The sequence below is a fragment of the Eleutherodactylus coqui genome, chromosome 4, assembly GCF_035609145.1.
Source record: "Eleutherodactylus coqui strain aEleCoq1 chromosome 4, aEleCoq1.hap1, whole genome shotgun sequence".
NCBI lineage: Eukaryota > Metazoa > Chordata > Amphibia > Anura > Eleutherodactylidae > Eleutherodactylus > Eleutherodactylus coqui.
The window spans coordinates 139,696,074-139,717,694 of record NC_089840.1 but is presented as its reverse complement, the minus strand read 5'-3'; the positions used below and the strand labels follow the sequence as shown (position 1 = coordinate 139,717,694).

Sequence of the window (21,621 nt, the reverse complement as noted above, 5' to 3'; positions counted from 1 at the left end):
AGATATCAAAGAGTTGTCTGTGGAGGTCGGTAACCGAAGACCCCATGATTGTTAGGTGAGCCACATGCTCATTCAGCTTCACCGAGATCGCCATATATCAGAGTAAGGGCGCCTACCCACTTGCGATTTTTTTTCCTTTGCATTTTGCGTTTTTTCTGAAGAGCAATTAGGATAGAATGTTCTTGTCTATTTGCGTTTTTTTTTTCGGTCCGTTGCAATTTTTAACGTAGGAACTGTCAGTTGCATATGTGTCCTTATTTTTCTCTTAATGCACCTATGAATGTCAATGGAAATTAACGGAAAAGCCGCGAAAAAGCCACGAAAATGCCGCCAAAAACGCGCGGAAAACGCTGTGTTTTTCACGCACGAAAATCGCAACCGCCAGTGGGTAGGCGCCCTTAGGCTGTAAGTGGTCAAATTTAAGATAATGATGTTTAATACCCAATAAGCTCAAAGACCTCAGCGGTCACTGTGGTTTTGTTTCCTAACAAGTTAGTGGCTCTTTAGGTTAAAGGGGTTTTGCCATTAAAATATAACTCCATCCCCCAGCTAGATCCTGCCTAAAATAAAAAATAAGGGTATACTCACCTCTCCTGGAGCCTTGGGACGCAGCTGACATCCATCGCTTGTATCGGTGGTGAGTTCAGGGTAGATGGCTCAAGTCACCACCAATGGCCAACCATAGGCCACAGCATCACAGTCGGCTCTCTTAGCATCAGCTTTCATATCCTGGGCGCCCTGATGCTAGGAGGTTGGAGACGTAATGCTGTGGCCTTTGATTGGCCGCAGCGGTCACATGCTTCCGCTTAGCTGTCTACCAGGAAGTCACCATTGATACTAGGGGCAGCTATCACCTGTATCCCAGAGCTCCAGGAGGGGTGAGTATGCTCTGTTTTTTTCTATTTTAGGCAGGGCCCAGCCGGGGAACAGGGTTTTGTTTTAATAACAAAACCCCTTTAAGACAAATGATTTCTTAAAGGAAGTTTTGCGTCAAAGATATTAATTGCATATCCACGGAAATAACATTAGTCGTCTAACATTTCTGTGTATATTTGGAGATGTATATTCTCTGTCCACTTTACTTCTTTGTGGAAAAATAACAAAACAAGTGTGCGCCAATATTTGTGACATTTTTAACCATAATTTTGCTACAACTGTCAAAAATTCCTCTCTGAATAAAAAATGGACATGTCACTGCAGACTGGCATAAACTAGCTAACAAAGTTTATGTATAAGAACACTTTGATCTGCCAGATGAGGTGCCACATTGAGGCTTTGATTGGAGAGGTGATTGTGTGGTGAACAACTATGTAAAATGTATACATCCTGTTACGTGACTGCCAGAAATTGTACACGGGGCCGAGGAATAAACTATATACACACGTCTTGTTACCTATAATGGCAGGCAATGGTGGGGGTAGTAGTTGTCAGTTCGTGGCGCCACCGTTCCCTACACCGACATTCATGATCGGTGCATTAATGACACTGGACAAGCGTATAGTATCTCGGGTCCTCCGGAACGGGGGAGGCCCGGTAAAAGTTTACTAGTGACGTTTCTTGGAAATACAGTAGACTTCAGTATGCAGAGTTTACAATGCAGGAAAAACTTAGTAAATATTCAGCAACTTGACATGAAAGTCAATGGCCACAGAATGGCTATAATGATCACCCCGCTCTCATAGACTTCAGCATGCGTGGGTGTCAGTTACGGGTGTACCACTGTAGGGTGATCTATACTTCAGATGACTGCATAGAAATCATCAATAAATGTCAATATTATCTTCAGAGGTTTAGTAGACGTCTGCACTGTTACATAACTGTATAAACTTCTTGTCACTTGAAGCGGTAGTAACTCACAATGGCTCTCTCTTGTGTTGGGACTTTGTGGGAAAACATTTAGGTTCACTCACTCCTATGCACTTCATATACGGTCTGATGGTCTCTCCTTTTTGTCTATCTTCAGTGGCACAAGAGCTAATGGTGCCCTCATGCGCCTCTGTGGTAGCAAACCCTCAGATGGTAGATGGGCGCTCCTCAGCAGACAAGATGGAAATCTGAACTCCAACCTAATCCCCCGTATTTATAGATTAATGCACACCACGTCACATAACATAGCAAGATAGGTACAAGAAACATGCAACCAAACTTACAGCAATGATTTTAGTGTAGTTAACCCTTCAGAAACTGCAGCTGTGCAACACACATACAGAAAATTAAACATGACAGCTTTGCACAGTGCATCTACATAGGACAAACATGTATGACAATTTGGAGGGGTCCAGAACGATGTTCTGGGACACTACAATTGCATATTTCTTCAGCTTTCTCCATTTAAGGGTATCACTCATTAATTGGTAGGGGCATAACTGACAATTAATATATTGCTTGCTCAAATGCTTTGTTGACTCCCATAGATTGCAACAGAGAGAATCACAAACATGAAAGCTATTACTCTATTCAATCTGGCCTCCTCACCTGGATTGAATTGGGTGTCACCGCTCTCTCGTACCTGTAGATATACCATTGGTGTCTTTGGGTGGAAAACTCCTCAGTAGAGATGAGCGAACGTACTCGTCCGAGCTTGATACTCGTTCGAGTATTAGCGTGTTCGAGATGCTCGTTACTCGTAATGAGTACCACGCGATGTTCGAGTTACTTTCAGTTTCCTCTCTGAGACGTTAGCGCGCTTTTCTGGCCAATTGAAAGACAGGGAAGGCAGTACAACTTCCCCCTGCGTCGTTCAAGCCCTATACCACCCCCCTGCTGTGAGTGGCTGGGGAGATCAGGTGTCACCCGAGTATAAAAATCGGCCCCTCCCGTGGCTCGCCTCAGATGCGTTGTGAGATAGCTGAGGGACAGTGCTATAGTGTTGGAGCTGCTGTAGGGAGAGCGTTAGGAGTTAGTGTAGGCTTCAAGAACCCCAACGGTCCTTCTTAGGGACACATCTAACAGTGTGCAGTAGTGTGGAGGCTGCTTTTAGCAGTGTTGCACTTTTTTTTTTTTTTGCTATATCGGCCGTGCAGAGCATTGCGCCCTGCAGTAATACTACAGGGACAGAAGTGGTGGTTAGGCAGGGAGAGTGTTAGGAGTTAGTGTAGGCTTCAAGAACCCCAACGGTCCTTCTTAGGGCCACATCTAACCGTGTGCAGTAGTGTGGAGGCTGCTTTTAGCAGTATTGCACTTTTTTTTTTGCTATATCGGCCGTGCAGAGCATTGCGCCCTGCAGTAATACTACAGGGACAGAATTGTGTAGTCAGGGCCAGAAGACATATATTATAGATTGAATATACGCAGTGGTCCTTTAGAAAAAAATCTTTGAAAAACAAATATTTGGCCTGCCTGTCACTCTGCTCAGTGTTCTGGGTCTGTGTCTGCTGGGGGTAGTAGTTCTACAAATAAATACGCAGCCAGCTAAGTGTTACAGCAGGCTTGCGCCAAATTATTTCCTGGCTCTGAAATCACCGCTCTGTTGCACTTAATAACAGTGCAACACTGCAGTTCCGTGACACACACATCAGGGACAGAATTGCGTAGCCAGGGCCAGAAGACATATATAGATTGAATATACGCAGTGGTCCTTTTGAAAAAAATATTTGAAGAAAAACAAATATTTGGCCTGCCTGTCACTCTGCTCAGTGTTCTGGGTCTGTGTCTGCTGCGGGTTGTAGTTCTCCAAATAAATACGCAGCCAGCTAAGTGTTACAGCAGGCTTGCGCAAAATTATTTCCTGGCTCTGAAATCACCACTCTGTTGCACTTAATAACAGTGCAACACTGCAGTTCCGTGACACACACATCAGGGACAGAATTGTGTAGGCAGGGCCAGAAGACATATATAGATTGAATATATGCAGTGGTCCTTTAGAAAAAAATATTTGAAAAAAATCTATTTGGCCTGCCTGTCACTCTGCTCAGTTTTCTGGGTCTGTGTCTGCTGGGGGTAGTAGTTCTCCAAATAAATACGCAGCCAGCTAAGTATTACAGCAGGCTTGCGCCAAATTATTTCCTGGCTCTGAAATCACCGCTCTGTTGCAGTTAATAACAGTGCAACACTGCAGTTCCGTCACACACACATCAGGGACAGAATTGTGTAGGCAGGGCCAGAAGACATATATAGATTGAATATACGCAGTGGTCCTTTAGAAAAAAAGATTTAAAAAAAATCTATTTGGCCTGCCTGTCACTCTGCTCAGTGTTCTGGGTCTGTGTCTGCTGGGGGTAGTAGTTCTCCAAATAAAGACGCAGCCAGCTAAGTGTTACAGCAGGCGTGCGCCAAATTATTTCCTGGGGTTCCGTAAACGAAGTCAGCCTCCAACCACAGGTCAATAAGCGGCACATTTAATTACAGCGTTCTGTTTCTGCACTACTACTAATACACCATGCTGAGGGGTAGGGGTAGGCCTATAGGACGTGGACGCGGGCGAGGACGCGGAGGCCCAGGTCAGGGTGTGGGCACAGGCCGAGCCAGTGCGGTGGCCAGGGGTAGAGGCAGGGCCAGACCGAATAATCCACCAACTGGTTCCCAAAGCGCCCCCTCGCGCCATGCCACCCTGCAGAGGTCAAGGTGCTCTACGGTGTGGCAGTTTTTCACAGAGACGCCTGACGACCGACGAACAGTGGTGTGCAACCTTTGTCGCGCCAAGATCAGCTGGGGAGGCACAACCACCAGCATGCGCAGGCATATGATGGCCAAGCACCCCACAAGGTGGGACAATGCCTGTTCACCGCCTCCGGTTTGCACCCCTGCCTCTCCCCCTGTGCCCCAACCTGCCACTGAGATCCAACCCCCCTCTGAGGACACAGGCAGTACCGTCCCCTGGCCTGCACCCACACCCTCACCTCCGCTGTCCTCGGCCCCATCCAGCAATGTCTCTCAGCGTAGCGTCCAGACGTCGCTAGCGCCACAGTTTGAGCGCAAGCGCAAGTACGACGCCACGCACCCGCACGCTCAAGCGTTAAACGTGCACATTGCAAAATTGATCAGCCTAGAGATGCTGCCGTATAGGCTTGTGGAAACATAGGCTTTCAAAAGCATGATGGCGGCGGCGGCCCCGCGCTACTCGGTTCCCAGTCGCCACTACTTTTCCCGATGTGCCGTCCCAGCCCTTCACGACCACGTCTCCCGCAACATTGTACGCGCCCTCACCAACGCGGTTACTGCCAAGGTCCACTTAACAACAGACACGTGGACAAGCACAGGCGGGCAGGGCCACTATATCTCCCTGACGGCACATTGGGTGAATTTAGTGGAGGCTGGGACAGAGTCAGAGCCTGGGACCGCTCACGTCCTACCCACCCCCCGAATTGCGTGCCCCAGCTCGGTGCTGGTATCTGCGGGGGTGTATGCTTCCTCCACTAAACCCTCCTCCTCCTACGCAACCTCTGTCTCGCAATCAAGATGTGTCAGCAGCAGCAGCACGTCGCCAGCAGTCGGTGTCACGCGGCGTGGCAGCACAGCGGTGGGCAAGCGTCAGCAGGCCGTGCTGAAACTACTCAGCTTAGGAGAGAAGAGCCACATGGCCCACGAACTGCTGCAGGATCTGACACAGCAGACCGACCGCTGGCTTGCGCCGCTGAGCCTCCAATCGGGCATGGTCGTGTGTGACAACGGCCGTAACCTGGTGGCGGCTCTGCAGCTCGGCAGCCTCACGCACGTGCCATGCTTGGCCCATGTGTTTAATTTGGTGGTTCAGCGCTTTCTGAAAAGCTACCCCCACTTGTCATACCTGCTCGGAAAGGTGCGCCAGCTCTGCGCACATTTCCGCAAATCCCACACGCACGCTGCCACCCTGCGGACCCTGCAACATCGGTTTAATCTGCCAGTGCACCGACTGCTGTGCGACGTGCCCACACAGTGGAACTCTACGCTCCACATGTTGGCCAGGCTCTATGAGCAGCGTAGAGCTATAGTGGAATACCAACTCCAACTTGCGCGCCGCAGTGGGAGTCAGCCTCCTCAATTATTTACAGAAGAGTGGGCCTGGTAGGCAGCCATCTGCCAGGTCCTTGGAAAATTTGAGGAGTCTACCCAGATGGTGAGCGGGGATGCTGCAATCATTAGCGTCACCATTCCTCTGCTATGCCTCTTGAGAAGTTCCCTGCAAAGCATAAAGGCAGACGCTTTGGAATCAGAAACGGAGGCGGGGGAAGACAGTATGTCGCTGGATAGTCAGAGCAACCTCATGTCTATATCTCAGCGCGTTGAGGAGGAAGGGGAGGAGCATGAGGAGGAGGGGGATGAGACAACTTGGCCCACTGCTGAGGGGACAGATGCTGCTTGCCTGTCATCCTTTCAGCGTGTATGGCCAGAGGAGGAGGAGGAGGAGGAGGAGGAGGGGGAGGAGCATGAGGAGGAGGGGGAAGAGACAGCTTGGCCCACTGCTGAGGGTACAGATGCTGCTTGCCTGTCATCCTTTCAGCGTGTATGGCCAGAGGAGGAGGAGGAGGAGGGGGAGGAGCATGAGGAGGAGGGGGAAGAGACAGCTTGGCCCACTGCTGAGGGTACAGATGCTGCTTGCCTGTCATCCTTTCAGCGTGTATGGCCAGAGGAGGAGGAGGAGGAGGAGGAGGAGGATGATCCTGAAAGTGATCTTCCGAGTGAGGACAGCCATGTGTTGCGTACAGGTACCCTGGCACACATGGCTGACTTCATGTTAGGATGCCTTTCTCGTGACCCTCGCGTTACACGCATTCTGGCCACTACGGATTACTGGGTGTACACACTGCTCGATCCACAGTATAAGGAGAGCCTTTGCACTCTCATTCCTGAAGAGGAAAGGGGTTCGAGAATGATGCTATCCCACAGGGCGCTGGTGGACAAACTGATGGTAAACTTCCCACCCGACAGCGCTAGTGGCAGAAGGTGCAGTTCCGCGGCCCAGGTAGCAGGGGAGGCGCAGAGATCAGGCAGCATGTACAGCGCAGGCAGGGGAACACCCTCTAAGGCCTTTGACAGCTTTATGGCTCCCCAGCAAGACTGTGTCACCGGTCCCCAGTCAAGGCTGAGTTGGCGGGAGCACTGTAAAAGGATGGTGAGGGAGTACGTAGCCGATTGCAGCACCGTCCTCGGTGACGCCTCTGCCCCCTACAACTACTGGGTGTTGAAGCTGGACACGTGGCCTGAACTCGCGCTGTATGCCCTGGAGGTGCTTGCTTGTCCTGCGGCTAGCGTCTTGTCAGAGAGCGTGTTTAGTGTGGCTGGGGGAATCATCACGGATAAGCGTACCCGCCTGTCAACCGACATTGCCGACAGGCTTACACTCATCAAAATGAACAAAGCCTGGATTTCCCCAGACTTCTCTTCTCCACCAGCGGACAGCAGCGATACCTAAGCAATACGTAGGCTGCACCCGCGGATGGAAGCATCGTTCTCTATCACCATCCAAAACGGGGACCTTTTTGCTTCATCAATCTGTGTATAATATTCATCCTCCTCCTCCTGAAACCTCACGTAATCACGCCGAACGTGCAATTTTTCTTAGGCCCACAAGGCTCAGTCATATAATTTTTCTAAACAATTTTTATACGTTTCAATGCTCATTAAAGCGTTGAAACTTTAACCTCAACCAATTTTTATTTTAACTGGGCTGCCTCCAGGCCTAGTTACCAATTAAGCCACATTAACCAAAGCCATTAATGGGTTTCACCTGCCCTCTCGGTTGGGCATGGGCAATTTTTCTGAGGTACATTAGTACTGTTGGTACACCAATTTTTTTGGGCCCTCGCCTACAGTGTAATCCAATAAATTTTTGGCCCACCTGTATTACAGCTGACATAACATCAGCTGTGATGGGCACTGCAATGGGATATATTTATGTACCGCCGGTGGCTTCCTGGCACCCACCCATGCTGTGGGTCCACAGGGAGTTGTAAATGCATCTGTTTCCACTTCTAAAGAGCCCCAGTCTGACTGGGGCATGCAGTGTGGGCCGAAACCCACCTGCATTAAACATGACAATACTACCTCAGCTGTGATGGGCAATGCAATGGGATATTTTTATGTACCGCCGGTGGGTTCCAGGGAGCCACCCATGCTGTGGGTCCACAGGGAGTTGTAAATGCATCTGTTTCCACTTCTAAAGAACCCCAGTCTGACTGGGGCATGCAGTGTGGGCCGAAGCCCACCTGCATTAAACATGACATTACTACCTCAGCTGTGTTGGGCAATGCAATGGGATATTTTTATGTACCGCCGGTGGCTTCCTGGCACCCACCCATGCTGTGGGTCCACAGGGAGTTGTAAATGCATCTGTTTCCACTTCTAAAGAACCCCAGTCTGACTGGGGCATGCAGTGTGGGCCGAAACCCACCTGCATTAAACATGACAATACTACCTCAGCTGTGATGGGCAATGCAATGGGATATTTTTATGTACCGCCGGTGGGTTCCAGGGAGCCACCCATGCTGTGGGTCCACGGGGAGTTGTAACTGCATCTGTCCACTTCTAAAGAACCCCAGTCTGACTGGGGCATGCAGTGTGGGCCGAAGCCCACCTGCATTTAACATGACATTACTACCTCAGCTGTGATGGGCACTGCAATGGGATATATTTATGTACCGCCGGTGGCTTCCTGGCACCCACCCATGCTGTGGGTCCACAGGGAGTTGTAAATGCATCTGTTTCCACTTCTAAAGAACCCCAGTCTGACTTGGGCATGCAGTGTGGGCCGAAGCCCACCAGCATTAAACATGACATTACTACCTCAGCTGTGTTGGGCAATGCAATGGGATATATTTATGTACCGCCGGTGGGTTGCAGGGAGCCACCCATGCTGTGGGTGCACACGGAATTCCCATTGCGGAGTTGTACCTGCCTGTGACTATTTATAAAAAAACGCGGTCTGACTGGGGCGTGCAGACACCTTGACAGAATGAATAGTGTGTGGCACATAGGTTCCCCATTGCTATGCCCACGTGTGCAGCTCCAGATGGAGGTGGCACAGGATTGGATTTCTCATTGCTTCTGTACAGCATTGTGGGCTATCGCCCCGCCCCTTTTAAAGAGGGTCGCTGCCTAGCCGTGCCAACCCTCTGCAGTGTGTGCCTGCTTTTCCTGTGGCAGACGCACTTATAAATAGACATGAGTGTGGCGTGGCATGAGGGCAGCTGAAGGCTGGGCAGGGACAGTTTGGTGTGCGCTGTGGACACTGGGTCGTGGGGGGGGGGGAATTGGCAGCATGTAACCCAGGAGAAGTGGCAGCGGAGTGTCATGCAGGCAGTGATTGTGCTTTGTTGGAGGTAGTGTGGTGCTTAGCTAAGGTATGCATTGCTAATGAGGGCTTTTCAGAAGTAAAAATTGTTGGGAGGGGGGGGGCCCACTCTTGCCGCTATTGTGGCTTAATAGTGGGACCTGGGAACTTGAGATGCAGCCCAACATGTAGCCCCTCGCCTGCCCTATCCGTTTCTGTGTCGTTCCCATCACTTTCTTGAATTGCCCCGATTTTCACAAATGAAAACCTTAGCGAGCATCGGCGATATACAAAAATGCTCGGGTCGCCCATTGACTTCAATGGGGTTCGTTACTCGAAACGAACCCTCGAGCATCGCGATAATTTCGTCCCGAGTAACGAGCAGCCGAGCATTTTGGTGCTCGCTCATCTCTACTCCTCAGCCATGCAGGGACACTATTTTGTTAATCAGGAAAAGACAATATTGAGGTATCACCAGTAACTGACAGATCTCCAGTGTGAGGAACCATCCAACAAGTCCTTATTTCTCAGCTTCCAGAACTCCAGTGAAGAACATTGGAAGTCAGTAACATAGTGGGGCTGTCTCCACTCATACCCTAAATTAGATCTTAAAATGACATGCTTTGTCGTCACCATAATAGTACAATATTTATATTGTTCAGAATATTGCTACAATACGCTAATGTATGTAGCCTCACTAACAAGCTCAACATAGAATTCATAGAATGGTAGAGTTGGGAGGGACCTCAAGGGTCATCGGGTCCAACCCCCTGCTTAATGTAAAAAGCAAAAGGATTATACCTTATAGGACTGAATTAACATTGCATATATAAGTTATATACATACAACAATAGAAATGATGACAGATCCAGAAAAAGGAACAATTTGGCCACAAAGAGGAAGAACAATAAATATGAAACCAGGGAAGGACCCCCCTCCCAAAGCTGAGCATAGAAGCATCATTCTAACCATTTGAAGCTCTATTGTTTTATATTTGCTGATGGTAGTTTTCTCTAATGCAGGCATATTTTTATTGTTACAGTACAAAGCTACGTGCTGGGGACAAATCAAAGCTGCTGTGCGCTACTTTTACTTCTAGATTTCTTACTGCAAAGATTGGGCAGTTTATCAAACATCTGGCCACGGTCCTGAATTTCATCAGTAGTGATCCGTGATATTTGGAAACTATGACAACACTTATCTTGTTTTATTTTATTATACAAGGTAAGTACTCTAAAATATTATAATCATGAAACTGCATACTAATACTAAGACTAAAATGCTTATATATACTCTCAGTTAAGTAGTACTATCACATATTATGCCCCTGTGTAGACACGAATATGTATATAGAAGGCAGCTACTTTGGGGTTCAGCAGTGAAGATTCTCTCCAGTGACGACAGTCACTAGCATCATCTCCTTGAATTTTTTGCTCTCTGTCTTTTTTGCTGTTGATGTCCTTTTTATTCAATTTGGGGTTCTTAAGGTCTACTGTATCACTGTAGTGTAGGAGCCCTCCTAGTGTGGGATTCCACTTCTTTCTCTTTTGACATAGAATACATCTATAGTTTCGGAACCGTACTCGGATCAGTGAGTGTTACAAAAACTTGAAAGTTTTAAAATCAAAATAATTTCTATACAACACGTACTACAACAGTGTTAAATATCTCATTGTAAAGAGGAAGGACAGATATACCAAACAACAAGAGTCCGACCTCAGTATGACATTATCGGGTGATGCATCTTCAGGTACTTAAATCGCCGTACAACGCAACTAAAAATTAGTGTAGGTCTGGACTCCAGCATGCTATCATGTTGTGTGAGGTGTTTTTGATTCGTCACACTGAGTTCTACAAGTATATAACTAAAAAAAGCAAATAGCTAATATTTGAGAAAATTATGGTGCCAAGAAGTGCAAAACATTTCTGTCTTTCTCAAAATGTTGCAACATATGGCTAATAAATGGCCATATAAATGATCAAAAACACATTTACTTTTTTTTTAGAAGATGTGTAAATTTGTTTAGAATTAAGAAATGAAATTTCAAAAATAAGATTTCCAACCTCTACTGACTAGATTGGTGATAGTTTATTTCAACAATACCTAAGACTTGTGTCCCCAACACAGCCCCATATTTTTTTGCAGTAATAGCTGTGCCTTCTAATGCACAGAAGTAGTTCCTGGGGAATGTTGCACTTTTTTTTTTTATAACAATAAGTTTTTATTGGCATTTTCGATACATACAAATTATGCAAACATAAATACTGTAATTCTTCAACATTAATTATAAACATTGCATGTTACATCTTTATTTGGTGGGGGGGAGGGAATGGGGGAAATAAGGGGGAAGAGAAAGGGGAGGGAAGGGAGGTCCGAGGGAAAGTGTAAACCTTAATTTCAAGATACCTTAAAACGTGCTGAGAACTAGTTTATCGGTTGATCGTCCTAAAGTCATACAAGATTAGCTTAGTGGTTTCCAAGTGAATATGTGTTATTAGGAAGAGAAGAGACCCTGTTGGGCGATGGCGTTGTTTCAGGAGTTAATTCTCTAAGACTTAGAGAATTTGGAGGAAGGGCAGAGAGAGGGGGGGGGGGGGATGGGGAAGGGAGAGTAGTGAGAGAAAGGAGATGGAGAGCCTCTTGGTAGTTAGTCAAACCCTGGCGGCAGTTTCATTGTTTGGAGCCACCCTGCCCAGTCTTTTCGGAACTGAGCCAGAGAATCCTTTTGAAGAGCAATACATTTTTCATGGACACAATTTAGAGAAACGGCGTCTTGCATTTCCTCTATGGAGGGGATATATTTAGATCTCCATTTACTTGCTATGAGTATTCGTGAGGTGTGGAGTATGTGGCACACTATTACTCTGTGGTTTCTAGGAATGTTTCCTATGCCCAGTAGGAGCAGGGCTAGTTCGGGTTTGAGTTTCCCTGACGTAGGAAAAAGATTGGATATGTATTGTGAGACCTTACTCCAGTAGTGGTGCAAGAGGGGACATGACCAAAATATGTGGAATAATGATCCGATTCCCCCGATACCTCTCCAGCAGAGGGGGGACAGCTCCCTTTTCATCTGGGACAGTCTTAATGGGGAGCAGTACCATCTAGTCAGGAGTTTTTGATATTGTCCCCAATGTGAGGCGCAGGAGGTAGATTTGTGAGCCCATCTCATAGCCTCGCACCACGTTTCCTGAGAGAATTTTTTGTTTAGGTCTCTTTCCCAGTTCAGAAAAATGATTGTTTTCTTGAATGTTTGTGTGCCAGATAAACAGGTGTAGATTGATTTAGAAAGTTTTTTCTGTAGTGTTATATTTGCATTTAATAACTCGTTCAAAGGATTTGGTACCGTAGAGAAAGTAATTTTGTGAGCTCTTAGGAAGTTACAGACACGTAAATAGGTGAAGTGTTCCAGGGAGGGGACTGCGAATTTTTCTTGTAGTTGAGGGAAGGTGAGTAACTTGTTGTCCAGGTACAAATCTGAGACCTTCATGGTTTCTCTGTGAGGCCAGTTATTTAAACAAATATCAGGAATTAAGTACTTTAGTGTGAGAAATGGGAGTGGGATTTTTGTAGATGTGCTTGGGTCAAGGTTTGATCCTGGGCCTAGTGCATTCCATGCTTTTAGTGTGGCTTTTACTGAGGGGGGGTGATGTGGGACTTCCTGGGGGATAATTGAGTTTGCTAGAAGATACACCTTCCAATTGGATATGCCCGTTAGATTGGATTCAGTGGAAGCCCATGTTTTGTCCGCCTCCATGTTGCACCAGTGTTTGCTCTGATCAATTAGAAAAGTATTGTGATAGTTTCGTAGGTTAGGAAGACCCATACCCCCAAATTTCAGAGGTCTGTTTAGGATGGAGAATGCCACTCTGGGTCTCGCTCCTCTCCATATGAATTGATTCATTTGTTGGTGAAATGAAAGGAATATGGAGTTTGGAATGGGCACAGGGATGGTCCTGAAAAGGTATAAAATGCGAGGAAGGATGAGCATTTTGTACAGAATCACCCTGCCCATCCAGCTAGGCTCGTATTTTGCCAGGCGGCCTAGTTCTTTTTGTAGTAGTATTTTTAGCGGGAAGAAGTTTGTTGAGGGAAGGTCGGCGACTGAGGGGGTTAAGAATATGCCTAAATAAGGCAGGGAGGAAGGACACCATTGGAATGGGAATGTTGTTCTCAACAGTTTTTCATCTGTTTTGGATAGGTTAATGCCCATTATTTGTGATTTAGTGGAATTTGCTTTGTAATAGGAAATGGCACTGAAATGTTGCAAGGTAGACATCACCTGGGGGAGAGAGGTTTTTGGGTTTGTTAGAGTTAGTATTACGTCGTCGGCAAATAGGTTTATTTTGTGCGTGTCTGTTCCTGTGGGAATGCCCTCAATATGTGGGTTGGACCTAACTACCTCCGCCAGCGGCTCCATCATCATAGAGAATACAAGAGGTGATAGGGGACAGCCTTGGCGCGTACCATTGGTGATTTGGTATGGTTTAGATAGAACACCGTTAGTTAGAACCGAAGCTGATGGGGTAGTGTAGAGGGCGGTCACCGCCGTGAGAATTGGTCCGGAAAAACTGAATCGTTCCACAACGCGTCTCATGTATCCCCAATGCACCCTATCGAATGCCTTCTCCACATCCAAAGCGAGGAGCAGAGAAGGCATTCGTGCTGCACCAGTTTTGGCTATGAGGTTGATCAGACGTCTTGTTCCGTCTGGTGCCTGTCTTCCTCTTGTGAAGCCCACCTGGTCGTTTTTAACAAGCTGGGGTAGGATAGGAAATAATTGGTTGGCTATTATTTTCGCATAGAGCTTGGTATCCGAATTTAGGAGAGAAATGGGGCGAAAGTTGCTTGTGGATTCGGGGGGCTTGCCCTCCTTGGGGATGACTATGGTTGCTTTTAAGTTTTCAGGGGGGATTTTGCCCGTTGACATTATGTGGTTAAAAAATTCGCATATATGTGGAAGTAAGACCGGAGAGAATAGTTTGAGGTATTCGTTCGAAAAACCATCGGGACCAGGGGATTTGCCCGGCTTTAGTGAGCGAATAGTTTGTTCTATTTCTTGTGGCGTGATAGGTTGGCATAGGTTTGAATTTGGCTTTGCGAGAGAGATGGAATGGAAAGTGTGGATAAGAATGCATCAATTGCTAGGTCATTAGGTTGGGGAGTATTTTTATCATGGCTTAGGTTGTAGAGTGAGTTGTAGTAGTTACTGAATTCATCGGCGATTTCTTGTGGGCTATAAATCTTTTTGTTTGTTGTCTGAGAGATTAGATAAGGAATTCTTGAGTTTGCTTTGGTTGCTTCGACTTTGTTGGCCATTAGTTTACTCGCCTTATTGTGTGAGTGATAGTGATACATTTTAAGTCTTTTTATGTGGTTCTTGTGATCTATTGAGAGGTGTGCTTGAAGCTCTGTTCTTGCTTTTTTTAAGGGAAGTAAATTTCCTAGGGACGGGTCTGCCTTGTGTATCGCAGCCAAGGTGGAGACTTTTGTTAGTAAGTCAAGTGTGGCTAAGTTACGTTGCTTATTGTAATAAGCTGTCTGTTGAATGAAAAGACCTCTTGCGAAAGCCTTGTGTGCGTTCCATAGAGTTGAAGGACTGATGGAAGGGTGGGAGTTAAGAGCAAAGAATTCAGTGAGCATTTTCTCTGCCGAATTGGAGTTGTTTTTAAGAGACATGACGTAGGTATTATTTCTCCAGATAAACGCATTTTGGGGCGAATGGGATAGACGGAGGGATAAGGTAATCGGGGCATGGTCTGACCCGGTGGTGTCTCCTATTTCGCACTCTGTTACCATTGGTAAAAGCCATTTTGTTGTTAGAAACATGTCGATGCGGGAGTAAGTGTTGTGTCTATTGGAGAAAAAGGTGAAGACTCTCTCTGGTGCGTGTTTACATCTCCACACATCATATAGATCTTCTTTCCGTAGCCAATCGTAAAGGTAAGGGGGAGCTCTGTCTATTTTTGATGTTGAGTGCAAGTCTGGGCTATGGATGGTATTAAAGTCCCCGCATATTATAAGTTTGCCTTTAATTATATGCGAGATCTGTTTAAACAGATAATTTAAAAACGCAAGTTGTGCAGTATTTGGGGCATAGACGTTCACTATAGTGAAGATCATGTTATTAATTTTACAAACCAAGGCCACATATCTTCCTCTCTCGTCTAGAATTTCCTTTTGTAGCTGGAAAGCAACAGTTTTTTTTATTGCAATGAAAACGCCTGCTTTTTTCTTTGGGCCATTAGCGTAGAAGACTTGGGGAAAGTCCCTATTAGTTAGTCTGGCGGGGTCACTTTTTTGAAAGTGGGACTCCTGAACGCAAACCACCTCCGCTTTTGATCTTTTAACTTCTCTCCACAAAAGAGATCTTTTGAACGGGCTATTCAAGCCTTTTGCATTGAGGGATATAATTTTCAATGCCATCTTGGTTGAGGTGGTTCTGCGCTAAGGAAACCGTGCATAGACAACAACCTTTTCACATAGCAAGAAATATCATTAAACAGTAACAAAGCTATGCAGTTTGTAAAGAATAAACAATAAGGTACCTTGTGGGGAATAACAAACATTTGGATAGGTAAAAGTAAGAGCAGAAACATAATCGTGCAGTGGGTTAGACTGCGCAAACTTGGGGAAAGTCTGCAGAAATATGGTGGTATAACCTGTTCTTATAGAGTCGGTGATCAGCGACGTGAGCATTCTAGGTTGCATCTCTCCACTCCTGCGCTATCTTGGGAGATTGGTTGTTCCTCTTGGTCTGGGTTTGGTCCTTCTCCGTTGGACGAGGAATATTCCATTCCTCCAGAAGCTCAAGACCCTTGTCTAGTGTGGTAATGACATGGGTTTTTCCATTCTTTGTGACGATGATTTTTGTTGGGAAGCCCCATTTGTATCTTACTTCATGGTTGCGAAGCGCTGAAGTTATGGGAGACAATTTCTTCCTTGCTGCTATTGTAGCTTGGGAGAGGTCAGCGTAGAGTGTAATGTTTTGAAACGGGGCTGGTAGTGTAGTTATTTCTCTTGAGACACGCATAAGTTGCTCTTTGATGTGGAAGAAGTGAATTCGTGCAATTGTGTCTCGTGGAAAGGATGGAGGAACAGATTGGGCTCTTGGTAGTCTGTGTGCCCGGTCTATTATGAGGTCAGAGGCTGAGCATTGTGGGATGATCGCTTGAATTAGTCTCTTCAGAAATGCAACAAGTTCAGACGGAGGTGTTGATTCAGGCATACCTCTGAACTTAATGTTGTTTCTACGATTTCTGTCCTCCATGTCCGCTAGTTTGTTACGTAGGGATTCTACTTTCTCCTCCAAGTTGTTATGAGAGTTCACTAATGAGTTATGGGCTGCTGCAAATTCTCCCATTTTACGCTCTGTATGGTCCACTCTTTCTCCTAGTTCGTCCACAGTTGCAGTTATGCCCGCCAGGCTGTTGGCAATATCTTTTTGTATTGATGTCTGAAGCGCCAGCATTGCTTCTTTCATGAATATCTCCGAAGCAGCATAGTTGTGGGCTGGCATATCTTTTAGTGTCAGTTCAGTTGTGTGGTCAGAGCCAGATGAGTAGCGGGCTCGCTGTTTTTGCGGGCTAGAGGAGTTTGAGTTGGTCTCCATTGCTCTTGCGTCAGGTGGGGAGTCTTGGGCGCTCCTTTTGCTGCATGTTGACGCAGTGTCGGCAGGGGAAGTACTGTTTTGGTTCTTGCGAGTTTGGTCTGGGAGATTTTTGGCAGTCGGAGTAGGCCTTTTTGTCGGAAGTTTGCTAGTGAGTGATGCCCGCGGGGAAGTGCTTGAATCCCCGTGGAAGCTTGGAGTGCAGGAAAAATCTTTAGTGCCTTCTAGGATGGGACTCCCTGGGATAATAGGGGCTTCAGCTCTTGATTCTGAGGAGGCTTTCTTGGGAGATCAGGGGGTCTGCCTTGTGGTGTGACATGGTGGAGGGGCTCCTTGGTGACATGAGCCAGAGAGGCTGGGGAGAAGCACCCATTGGTGCTTGGGGCACTGGATGCCTGATCAGAGAAGTTTTCAGCTGGGGCAGAACGTGGGAAAAGTGTTTCACCCACCTGTGCTCTTTTTTGTAGGACATCAGCGCTTGTGGCAAGCAGTGCAGGGGAGCGCTCCCCGGCCAGCTCCATGAAAGCAGGGGAGCCATGATGAGCGCTGATCCTGCCTTCTTCCTCCCTTCCTCCCTGATGCGCCGCTGGAGGTCCCTCAGGCAAGCCTGAGTCGGCAAAGCAAGCTCCGGATACCCGGTCCGAGCTGTCCCCAGTAACAGCGGTCGGGGCACCCTGCAGGGAACCTGTGACAGGAGAGGTGGCTAAGTTCTGTGCCCTTTCCTGCAGGACATCAGCGCTTGTAGTGAGCAGTGCAGGGGAGCGCTCCACGGCCAGCTCCACGGGAGCAGGGGATCCGCGGTGAGCGCTGATCCAGCCTCCTTCCTCCCTCCCTCTCTGTAGCGCCGTCGGAGGTCCCTCAGGTAAGCCCGAGTCGGGATAACAGGCTCCGGAGACCCTGTCTGAGCGGTCCTCCGTAGCATCGGTCGGGGCACTCCGCGGGGAGCCTGTGACAGGAGAAGCGGGTGAGGTTCCGGAGCTCTGTCTCATGCGGTCGGCCGTGCTGTCACCTCGGGGCGGGCTTGCAGGCAGCTTCCGCGGGGAATGAGAGGTAAGATTTCTTTTGCCTGTAGGCAGTTTAGGCAGGTTTCGTCCTCCGCCGCTGTTTCTGTCCTCTTCGGCAGCTCTCTCCCTGGCGTCCGGGGACTCCCGCCTCCCCCCCAAGTGCGGGAACGGAGGGCCGCCATCTTTTGACTCCTCTCCCCGGCCTCTTGTGGAGTAAAAGTCTGTTAACTTTTTCGGGGACATCTTTCTCACCCTTCTGGGCATGCTGGTGTATGTTCGCCTTTTCCAGGAGTGGAATAAAGTCTTTAAAGCTGTTTTTTTTGCTGTTTTAGTTGTCGCTATGCAGGTTAAGAGAGGAGCTACACTAGGATGCGACCATCTAGTTCTCCTCCTTGGCCACGCCCCCGAATGTTGCACTTTTGATGACTCAGAGGTAAAATGCAGCTAGTGATCCATATGGGCCATGGAAGGGAAATAAAAGTGGCAATAAGAAAAGATAATCAGAATCATTCCATTTCCTGAACTCACTTTTTCATGAATGGGGTGATGTGGAGTGGGGTTATATTCCAAGTGGGATCCAATAGCTACTTATTTTGCCCCCTCTGTCTATAAAGCATTAATTCCATTTGTATTAACTATACAAGAACATACAGGATGTGAACATATATTTATTACATTTTGTTTAGGAGGCAGATCATACTTGCAGTACTAACATCCTTCTATTCTACAGGTGTGTCAGGCTATCTTTTTGGACCAGGTGAAGTAACAGGAGCACCAGGAGGTTCTGTGATAGTATCATGCAACTTCGATCCCATACCTGCCAACATCTACGGGAGAAAGTTTTGGTGCAAAATGATCAAAGGCCATTGTTTAACTATTATATCAACGCAAAATTATATTGCACCAAACTACATCAACCGGACTCATCTTCAGAAATATAAAGATAATTTCAAGATAAATATGACAAATCTACAACATGCTGACAGTGGAATATACCGGTGTGGAATTGGAAATGACAATAATCGTTATTTTTACATTGTTAATGTAACAGTTTCTGAAGGTATTTGCCATTCTTCCATTCTAAGTTAATAGTTTCTGACTGTAGCATAGGAGTATGTTGTTTACAGTTATTGGTATGGAAATTCTCACTGTACCACATCTCTATCTAGGGATGCTGAATGCAATTAATGCCGATACCACTAGCAGACTCGCTTTTTATCACTTTTATTGGCTGTCACTTCCGTCTTTAATAGGCTACTTTTCTTAAAACGGGTATCCAACAATTATTATATTTCTTTGTTAGATGCTTAAAGGGGTTGTCCCGCACCGAAACGTTTTTTTTTTTTTTCAACAGCCCCCCCGTTTGGCGCGAGACAAACCCGATGCGGGGACCTAAAAAAAAATCCGCACAGCGCTTACCTGAATCCCCGCGCTCCGGTAACTTCTTACTTACCGGTTGAAGATGGCCGCCGGGATCTTCTCCCTCGGTGGACCGCAGCTCTTCTGTGCGGTCCATTGCCGATTCCAGCCTCCTGATTGGCTGGAATCGGCACGTGACGGGGCGGAGCTACACGGAGCCGCTCTCCGGCACGGGCGGCCCCATTGAGAAAAGCAGAAGACCGGACTGCGCAAGCGCGTCTAATCTGGCGATTAGACGCTGAAAATTAGACGGCACCATGGAGACGAGGACGCCAGCAACGGAACAGGTAAGTGAATAACTTCTTATAACTTCTGTATGGCTCATAATTAATGCACAATGTATATTACAAAGTGCATTAATATGGCCATACAGAAGTGTATAGACCCACTTGCTTTCGCGGGACAACCCCTTTAAGGTCACACTTTATGCACAATGATCAAGATAGTCACGTTTCTTACTACACTTTTTAATAGACAGAAATATTTTATTGTATTTAAAAATCAATAAATAAGTCTTGTTATTTGATAGCGCCAACTTAGGCCTCGGTCACACGACCGTTTTTTGGTCCGATCTGCAGACGCGCTTGCGATCTGCAGATCTATAGACCAAATGCATCCCAATGGGATCGGTCACATGTCCGCTTTTTATGTGGATGTGCAATCAATTATAGGACACAACGATTCGCAGAACACGCCTATCTGCGTTCTGCGCATCACTGTGTTCTATATATGCGCTCAATGGGGCCGGCAGCAGCAGCGGCGACTGCATTGAGAACATATACTTAAAGGAGATGTCTCGAGGAAGCAGTGATTTTTTTTTTTTGCCCAGTCCCCCTAATTAAACATACATTACTAATTACCCCTGTAAATTACTTTCCTAGCTGGTTTCTACTTACCGTTCCAGCGTTTCAGCAACTTATAAAACTTTTTCCCAAGATGGCCGCCAGCTCTTTTCGCATCGCTTGCTGTAGCCCGACGTGCGCGCTCCCGAGACGCTACCAGCTGTGTCTCCATGGCAACCAGACGCCCCGCAGCCGCCGACCGGACCCCTGGAGTGAACACAGCCGACCTGTCACCCACCGCCAGGCAGAAGGTAACCGGCGCAGCCCCCCCCCCCCATCACAGCGGCAGCCCCCCCGGCCCAGCGACAGCCCCCCCCGGCCCAGCGCTAGTTCCCCCATCACAGCGGCAGCCCCCCCGGCCCAGCGACAGCCCCCCCCATCACAGCGGCAGCCCCCCCGGCCTAGCGCTAGTTCCCCCATCACAGCGGCAGCCCCCCCCAGGCGCAGCGACAGCCCCCCCATCACAGCGGCAGCCCCCCCGGCGCAGCGACAGCCCCCCCCATCACAGCGGCAGCCCCCCCGGCCTAGCGCTAGTTCCCCCATCACAGCGGCAGCCCCCCCGGCGCAGCGACAGCCCCCCCCATCACAGCGGCAGCCCCCCGGCGCAGCGACAGCCCCCCCCATCACAGCGACAGCCCCCCCCATCACAGCGGCAGCCCCCCCGGCGCAGCGACAGCCCCCCCCATCACAGCGGCAGCCCCCCCCGGCCCAGCGCTAGTTCCCCCGGCGCAGCGACAGCCCCCCCCCCCGGCGCAGCGACAGCCCCCCCCCGGCGCAGCCCGGCGCAGCGGCAGCCCCCCCGGCCCATCACTTACCAGGACAGCTGGACGGCGGGACAGCTGGGCGGCTTCTCCGGACAGCTCGGCAGCTCTGCACCTTCCTCTAACAGAGGAAGGTACAGAATGGCCGCTCCAGCGCGCTCCCGAGCAGTGACAGCTCGTCTGCGCATGCGCAGAAGAGCTGTAGCGGGGAGCACACTGAAGCGGCTCGTGCTGAATAGAGAAGACCGGACTGCGCAAGTGCGTCTAAAAAAGCAAGCTGCCGGCGAATTTAGACGGAACCATGGAGACGGGGACGCTAGCAACGGAGCAGGTAAGTGGAATAACTTCTGTATGGCTCATATTTAATGCACGATGTATATTACAAAGTGCATTAATATGGCCATACGGAAGTGTATAACCCCACTTTGTTTCGCGAGACCACCCCTTTAAAGATCATTCTCCTCTGCCACAGCTGTTACAGCTGTGGCAGAGAAGAACGATGTTCACCCATTGAATTCAATGGAGCCGGTAATACAGCCGGCTCCATTGAAAGCAATGGGCTGCCGGCGAGCGCTGGATGAATTTTCGGGGAAGGGCTTAAAATATAAGCCCTTCACTGAAAAACATCCTGAAAATGTGTAAAAATAAAAAAAAAAGTATACTCACCTTTTCCCTGCAGCCGGAGTTCAGCCGCATTCGGCTGGCAGTTCTCCTGAACTGCTCTGTGTAGTATTCAGCAGGCGGGGATTTAAAATCCCCACCTGCTGAATGGGCTGCCTCTGATTGGTCACAGCCCTCACC

At 48.1% G+C, this 21,621-nt stretch overlaps 1 protein-coding gene across 1 annotated transcript in view; it reads right to left on the bottom strand.

Annotated features, from left to right (window-relative positions):
- Positions 1–14,115, bottom strand: part of LOC136626535 (uncharacterized) — a 37,450-nt gene extending 23,335 nt beyond the window's left edge. Inside the window, exon 1 of the mRNA XM_066601589.1 lies at positions 13,653–14,115. Coding sequence (XP_066457686.1) covers positions 13,653–14,115 — 463 coding nt within the window. The remainder of the gene's footprint in view (positions 1–13,652) is intronic.
- Positions 14,116–21,621: the final 7,506 nt, after the last annotated feature.